At 40.7% G+C, this 8,825-nt stretch overlaps 1 protein-coding gene across 1 annotated transcript in view; it reads right to left on the reverse strand.

Annotated features, from left to right (window-relative positions):
* Positions 1-962: 962 nt before the first annotated feature.
* Positions 963-8,825, reverse strand: part of LOC106805181 (general transcription factor IIF subunit 1-like) — a 12,155-nt gene continuing 4,292 nt past the window's right edge. Inside the window, exons 2-4 of the mRNA XM_014806678.1 lie at positions 4,329-4,497; positions 3,994-4,121; positions 963-3,697 (exon numbers count right to left, since the gene is read on the reverse strand). Of these exons, the coding sequence (XP_014662164.1) occupies positions 3,494-3,697; positions 3,994-4,121; positions 4,329-4,497 (501 nt within the window). The 3' untranslated portion in view covers positions 963-3,493. The remainder of the gene's footprint in view (positions 3,698-3,993; positions 4,122-4,328; positions 4,498-8,825) is intronic.

Below are 8,825 nucleotides of genomic sequence, written 5' to 3' on the forward strand. Positions count from 1 at the left end.
ATATATATATTATATGTACGCGTTATACGCGTGTCGTCTCAACAATTAATTTTGCTATAACCCAAGGGCGGATTCAGACCGTATATATGCCGGAAATACGGTCTAGATTTCAAAGTGCCCTTCGAAATTTTGCACTAAAAAAATACAGAAAACAATTTGATGGAATTTGGCTATATTCTTTATTTGTTTTCTTTTTCTGCTGATTTATTGACAGGACTTGAAGGAAATCAAAATTTTACATGGTAACAAAACTAGCTTTGATATCTGAAAAAGAAGGGAAGTGCTTGAATCATTCTGCATTAATTGCTGGTATGCAAAGCGCAGGCAAAATAAAGCAGAAATAAAATTCCATATGGTTTTTAGCTATTGCTGCTTGACTAAATGTGTGCTCAAATGGTGCTCATTTTTGTGCCCAGGGACCCTTGAAATTTAGAAATTTCCTGGGAGGGGGCCCCCCAGACCCCCCGCCATGTGCTTCCGCGCCTGACGGTGCCCATTGTGGGGTGGTGTGCCCTCTTTGGGGGATGTGCCCTTAAAATCTGGAAAAATAGCTTCAGCCCTGGATCCGCTACTATCAAATAATTTTCACTCATCCCAGTAAATTTGTGAGTGGAGAAAATGTTGAGTTTCATGACTCTGAGAAGATATGTGGAGTTTGGCCACATCCACAATACAAAATGATGATAAATGACAAATGTGACATATATGACAAATGTGATACAAATGGACCATGGAAATATGGACCCAAATCCTACAACATATCCCCATCAGCTCTATCCGTGTAGCTCTCTGCTGCACCACAGGAACCTATAGAAGGAGGGCTACACGGGCAGAGCTAAATCCGTACTACGAAATATTTAATATGTATCACAACCAGTAGAACCAGTATTCAGCATTCGTTAAATATTAAATTAGAAATATCAAGAGAACTACTTGAAATACAAATGCATAACATCGATAGGTAACGCTAAACTCTATACGTATATTCGTCACAACATACACGTGATCTTTCATTAAAAAATTGCACAACTGTAAAGTTTGTTGTACAATCCCAATAAAATAATAAGGGAACGAATGGCAGTGATATCCAATAACGTGATGTTAACAAATAACGTTTGATGATCGATGATTCAAACGCATCGCTTACCACAGTAAAAAATACTCAACGATGGGCTACCTTTCGTCTTTATGGCGTTATGATTTAGCCCCAAATCTGTAGTAGGCCTACCCTTCACACCGCAACAGGTTCCTGTTGAAGAGCAAATGGCTACACTGGTAGAGCCAGTGTTCTATTAAATTTTACATCCATGACGTGATGGGTCGAATTGCAGACATTGCATTTCATATTATGAATTGTGAACACACAAACAACATTTGCCAATATATATGAAATAAATCAGCTGCATAGTGAATATTTTATACAGTTCAACACTTCACTAACATCACTACAGTCTCGTCTAAAACATGAAAGACTCCATTCTAATCAACTCTTAATTTAATTACACCTATGCGAGTAGATGGTAGCAAGCTCACACAAACTAATTTATTATGAAGGAACATCAAAAAATTAGATTAAAAATCAAACCGCAGAAACTATCACTATCAAACTATAGACTAGAAAACACTTACACACAAAATACATGTAAGTACATAACTAAGTACATGCAGGGATATAAAGAGACGATGCAGCACGATTCTCTCAATAATCGAAGGGGATGAATTACAATCTCTACACTAGATAAACAGTAAAACATTTCATATAAATATATGTCAAGTGGAATGTTTGACTCGCAGCTCAACAATCGTGAACGATAATAAACTGAATGATTGATGGGGTCTGTTGCCTGTCTGGTGTACAACACGGAATTTTTCACTTCCATTTAAAATTCAGTTAGAGCAAAGAAAATCGAACCTCCGTTTAGTATTTATATCATTACATGTGATAGAATATTCCATATTTTATTGCCAAACATTGAAATAAAACATCATTTGTTATCCTTGTACACTTGAAGAATAACCAAACTTTAACTGCTGAATTTGGTTGGATATCACAACACAGGCCAAGATGTTAAGATACACAGAAAATATTGCAGCGCATAATAGCAGCATTTAACATATTACAACACAATTTCAAGGTAAGAAAGGGACTATTGCACACAATAGATGCACCACTAGCACAATACTATCAAGAGTCCATAATAGAAATCTTCTGTTATGGACTATTGATAATTTGATACTATCTTGTATGGTAGTATTTGATGTTTATAGAAAGGTTTTTACCTGTCTATCTACCATGGCCTGAATTACGTAGATAACTGGCGTATTCTGTGGTAATTGCGTATGATTCAAACAAGTCAAGTGATGAACAAAAATGTGTAGGAAAAGAAGTTAACAGTATTCCGTATAAGTTGTTCCGTTCAGCAAGTACATTAGCACTGGCTAGGTTACACGGTGGCCCTATGGTGCTCTGGGAACAAAGATTATTAAGTAGTAAGTAAGGGTACACGCAAGTCACCTAGGATACTAAAGATAGTGGCTGCATATCTGTGAGGGCCTCCCTCCGAGGAAGTCAGAAAACACAAACAATTCGTGTCAATATTCAAATTCAAATTACTCTCAGTCATTCGCGACTGTTTCTGTCACGTGAACAGTCAATAAATGGTAGTGGCGCAGGTAACATATATAAGGGTAGAGAGTCAGAGGAACCTTCTGTCATGTTCATTGTTCCTGAGTCAATACTCACCACGTCAAGCTTTTAGTTACTTCTAGTTGATTCTGAATATATTATTTGGCATAATAAAGTAAAATTCAAAGTAAAATACTACTAAAAGGTAGAGCTATGTCATTCTTCATATAGGATTCTAGGTCATGCATGCTCACCATCTCACAACTGTCTTGCTGCCAGTGGATTGATCTCTGCAATATGTGACTACTCAGTAGAGATTTCATATTGCCAGCCAATTGTGAGATCACTCATCTGCGATTGTCTGTGCACATTATTGTCTAACCAAGCAATCATATGTACTATATAACTATTCTATTTTTTTTTAAACGGATTTCTTAATCCGGAGTACATAATCTTTATCATCTCAAACCCAGCCACGCACGCACCCACTCACACAGGCATACACTCACGTACACACACGCATGCACACACCACAGCAACAACAACACACCTATACATAAAAGTTATAAAAATCACACTGTCAACACATTACACAATCTAAACCACGCACATAAACACACGAAATTATTTGGAGGGAACGAGACTATCATCAATAACTGATCTAAGCAAAACTGCGAGGTGCACGGAATATGTCAGATTTCATTTGCCATGTTGCGTACACGTGGCGCAAAGTTCCGAGACCATACGGAATTGGATTTGTTCCCCTTTAATCAGTTCAATTACGTTATGTCTTGTTATCTGCATGACTTCTCTTGTCCTACGCGACTGCCCCGCTCTCCCCGGCATACAGCACGACAATATATTAGTCTATTTATCATCCTCTTTCTTTTTATTGCTTTCCTGCTCCTCCGTTGCCGACTCCTCCTCCGCCTTCTCGCTTAACGTCTCCTCTGGCTTTTTCTCTTCTTCTGACTCAGTGCTCTCCTCTTTCTCTCCCTTCTCGGCGGGCACTTCATCTTCCTCTGTGGCTGCCTGCGACTTCTTTGGGCGACCCCGCTTCCCGCCGGTCACCTGAACAAAAGAACGTGCATTCGTTAAACGTTTCTCGCTTTGGAATAGGTTATCTGCTGGTATAAAGTACATGCAGAAATGCAGGGAGATATAGATGAGGGATTGGTGACCGGATTATGTCATGTTTGTATATTTGCTTGCATTTTATGAGTTAATAATTTGCAGTAATTTTGATTCCTAAAAAAATGATTTTTCGTCATGTCAATATAGATAGCCAAGCATTTCACTATCAATAACACTATCTATAACCATAACATACATAGACACTAGACAGACAATAAAAATTCCTGCTCTACCTTTCCGTCTTTTTTTGAGGCAACACGTTTTTTCAGAGGTGGTTTGGGAGGACCTCCTCGTCCCGCAGACCGTGTTCGCCGCCCTTCCGTCACGTCCAAACTTATCTCGCCCTTAAACAGCTTCTTCGCTGCAAGTGAAATCGAAACGTAAGCACCAATGGGACACAATGATGAATGGATTTGCGAATAACATATTGTGCTCATACAGATTCTTAATATTTTTCCCCAAGGCTAAAACTTACCTCATTAGTACACCTACAAACTTACTACAGAACAACACCGTAAACTGCTAGCATCACTATCAACCATCGCACCAGCCGTACGTAGTACTGTACCTTCTTCTAGTGTCTTCTCCATGGTGCTCGATTTCTTAGTAGTGGCCGGCTTATTTCGCTTTGCGAGCGGTTCTTCAGAGTTGATCTGCTCGATCTTGTCCTGCTGTCCGCGCGTTTTTGCATCATCGTCCAGCTGCTTGTCCTGTGCCTCCAGAAACGCACTTCCCTCCTGCAAGTGAACACATAACACTGTAGAAAATTAACATTGCGGGGAATATAACATGGTTGTAGAAGGTATAACATTGTATGGCGTATAACATAAGCTACGTTCACACGAGATTCACGGCCTCGCTGGTTCCGTACTTATCTGGTGCTAAATTCGGCTGAAATACCGTGCTAACACAACCCGCGGCGTTCACACGAGAATCGAGGCTTAGCTGGCTAGGTATAATGGTAAATAATTTCTCCGCTAGAGGGAAGTGTTTTTCATGATAGCGGCGCCCATGAAAGTCAGTTGTTTGTGGCAGTTTTTCACTAAAATTACACAAAATGATGATCCAGATAAGCATTACGAATGCTTTGGTGATGAAGACGATTATCAAACGGAAATTCGGAGAAATATTTTCAATGGCATGAGCCGGAAGTGAAAAACGACACTCCGCCGCCTAGTATCAATGTAGCGCACTACATTTTCACGGCTTATGAGGCCTCGAATTGCGTTCACACGACAGACAACACGCGGCCAGCGTGGTGCCGTACTTAAGCGGGTGTTTCAGCGCGGAATCACTTTCCACGCCGAACAAGCCTCGTATTTCAGTACGGTACTTGGGAGGCCGCGTACATAAGCCTTGAATATTTTTACCGTGTGAACGCTAAGTACGGTAATGAAATCCTCGTGTGAACGCAGCTATAATTGCAGAACGTGTATCATTGTAACACATATATAGCATTGTAGAGCTCGTAACATCAGAACATATAACATTCTAAGACATATCACATTGTAGAAACGTGCCAGTATATGATATCCAGGTAGTACCCCACATCTAGTGAGAGTTGCTTCGTTTCACATAGCAGCAATTCTTGGCAGGAGGGAAAGCAAGAAGAAAACCACTCGTAATAAACAATTAGCGTGTGCCTCAGCAAAGTATGCTCTGTCCATTAATTGGTGTAGCTAGGCCACCAGCCACCAAAATGCACTAAAGCAAAAACTCCTTTTGGCACTGACACAATGTTACAGATGCACGTCACAAACCGGCAGCCACACAAATCCGGACACTGTAAAACACACATGAAACGGCCCTACAACTGCAGCACAAATGCATGAGACCTGAACCATACAGAGAGCTACGAACGCATTTCTACATCAACCTTGTGTTAGCCATCACCCCTACAGAACGAACACCTGTCTATAAAGGACACTTGGCATTTCTCTTTAGTGGCACTTATTTATGGTGGTGAACCACCTCTAAAGAATGGCAACATGTCTATACAGAACACTTTTAGCATTTTCCTTGAGTAATCATTATATATACAGGTATGACTGTATTTTACACTGTCAGATGGTTCTCTAACACATGTATGCTCTACACTGACGACATGCAAACCTTTGCCAACTGGACCATAGTTCAGTTCGCTGAATTCTAGGAATCAGTCCTGCCTCGCGCAGCAATTTTCTCTCCCCAGATGCCTTGAGGTACTCGATTCCCTCCTGTTTGCATCAAGGTCATATTTAGGTCAATGTCAGTTTCGTGTAGTAATCTACACACCTCTCACTCGCACGCCTTATCAAACCCATTTGAGTATTGTGCATTCTTAGACAATTTTCAGTAGATTTATATCATGTCATAAGCGAGATTTGAGATAAAATTCAAACGTGTCACAAACGTTCACCACTCTGTAGAGAAACTTTAAAGTCAGTTGTTATTACTATTTATGCTCAAGGTTTCTATGATGCATAATTTCAATTAACAATTGCAGTACACTGAATGCCTAACCTGAAAACCTATAGAAATATTTACATATTTTCAGATTCATCACAAAGCTTATTACATGACACGTGTAGTGAAAGGTACTAAAATGAAATTGTCAATGACACTGTAGCTCACCTTGGGTGTGATAGAACTAGAAGAGGGAGGGGGATATATAAAGCAAGAGTATATATAGGAGACCTCCCATTATATATAGCATATCTCCCATTATATACTCTTGATAATGATATATATATGCATAAGTTTTGATGCGAAAATAAATGTTTCAGATCTGAGTCTGAAATCTTGACAAGAGATGGCGCTACGCCTAAATGATTGCCATTTTGGTTTTCGAATATCGCGCAAATAAAAACAATAAAATATTCCAGTCAAATTACTGTAACGAAGAATCTAAAACACAATATTACACTTATATAGGTATGATTGTAGAGTTGTTAACCAGTTAGACGAAATAAACGTAATAGGACGTTGTCATCTCTCCCATAGGAGTAACAACTGTTTTGGGGCTAGCCTTACACATTCACATACCAAAATTTAACAAAATCGAATGAATTTAGATTACCATATATTCATTTTTGCCAAAAAGTAGGCGTGGCTCGAAAGTAGGTCGACTGGCGTGCTCCAAAATAGGAAGTTCAAATCTCTCCCATAGGAGTAACAACTGTATTCAATTTGAAACATGTGGGTCAAACGGTTCTTGAGTTATCGTTGACTGTAGCCAAATGTTGACGGACGGACGGACGACACCCCATAGCAATAGCCCATCTTGACGATGTCAAGGCGAGCTAAAAACGCAGTCGTACGTAATGTATATTTAGATAATATATCTAGTACGTAATGTATATATATATGTATCTTCCTTTATAGCCAGCCATCAAGCAAAATTTTTGGGTAAGAGCTGGCCGATTATCAGCTCTGCCACTGTGACCTGTAACATAATAAGTCTTAACATTAATGAGCATGTTACGTGACGGGACATGCCATCAGGTGGTAGAACCTGTGGGCACGTGCATGCTCGCATGCAAACTTTCACATAATCGCAACCTTGCAATGGCAAAAACCACACCGCGTCTACCATCATAAACCACGAAATACACAACGCAACATACCGTGCACAGAGCTTCTCTCATGAGATTTTTAGGTGGTTAAGAAATCTAAATAGCATGTGTTGCACCTCAGGACGCATAGCAAAATCACTCCACTCTCTTTGCGTCTCGCCACTTAGTATGAAAACCGTATAAGTAATAATTGAGCGGACTGAAGCAAGCTCAGGGGGATCAATCAGACGATTGCAAGCTGAATAACACGCCTAAACCTGAGCGGCTCTTTCCATCGTCGCCACACGCTTGCATTTCGCGAGGCGAGAGCAAGCACCCGGCCGTACGCCCACACGAGTTTCAGAAGTCTCCTCCCCAGGAACAATTTCGTCCAAGCCCTGTAAGCGTACATCAGCATGTCTTTCTTGGCACCTCTCAGGTACTTGACACCTTCCTATATATATAGCGCACGAGAAATCCACGTACAGTCAAACCGTAACCCGGGTTAGTAGTCAGTCAGTCATGCAGATAGAGCGGCCGCGGGCCACCTGTCTACAAAGGCCACTTTTGGCGTCCGTCTAGAGGGGTGGTTATACGGCGAAAACACCTCTATAGAACAGATCCCCATTTATAAAGGACACTTTTGGCATTTCCCCTGAGTGGCACTTACACAGTGACATGGCCTCTGTCAACAATACAAACATCTGTCTATGAAGAGGGCTTTTAGATTTTCCTCGATTTACCCTCAGATAGGTTTGACTGTAACTACAAAGATAGTGCAAACCAGTGTAGTTGGAAATCAATGAAGATTTTCGGTGACAAGTATAATCACAATTGTGTGAAGATTGAATGTTCAAAGTACAAAAGGTGTGACTGTCGCACAGTTTCAGTCCACATTGGGGTAGACAAGAGCTTTGAGCATGAGGAAGGTGGTCTTGGCCCATAACCAACATAATATATACATGTGCAGCCTAGAGGAATGAAACAAAAAACATAGACACTATCAGCGAAAAAAATACACGGGAGCGGCGAGCGATTTCGCTCCCGTCAGCTTTCAAAGCGCTCTGGTAACAACAATTACGAGAGCGAAAATTTTGGAAGCTACGAAAAAAAATCGCTCCCGTGCCGCCGGCAGCGTTACGACCCGTTCCTCAACGTAGACAGCTAGGGTATCCAAAACATCTAGAGCTGCATAAACTCCCTCAACGCATGATTCGCCACACGAACAAAAACTCGCGACGCGACAGTCTAAGAAATCAATGTGTTTTTATAACCGCGTAACAATAAGTTTATTTATCGCAGGGGTTATTGTGGGAAGTTAGGGCACAACCAGTGCCACCTGACACGCACGTAATCAAAGCTGTTTTCTGAATTTGTCACGTAGAAAGTGGACTGTTTTTATTCAGGTAGATATTTAGAAGAAATGTAAACTGTATATACTTGAAAATTCTAGGCACTTGTAACTTTGTGGATGTGCGGCAGCATTGATAGATCTATGCATGGGGGTACCGTGGACTGGGGAAGAGAAAAAC

This window comes from Priapulus caudatus, unplaced genomic scaffold, assembly GCF_000485595.1.
Source record: "Priapulus caudatus unplaced genomic scaffold, Priapulus_caudatus-5.0.1 Scaffold104, whole genome shotgun sequence".
Classification (NCBI taxonomy): domain Eukaryota; kingdom Metazoa; phylum Priapulida; class Priapulimorpha; order Priapulimorphida; family Priapulidae; genus Priapulus; species Priapulus caudatus.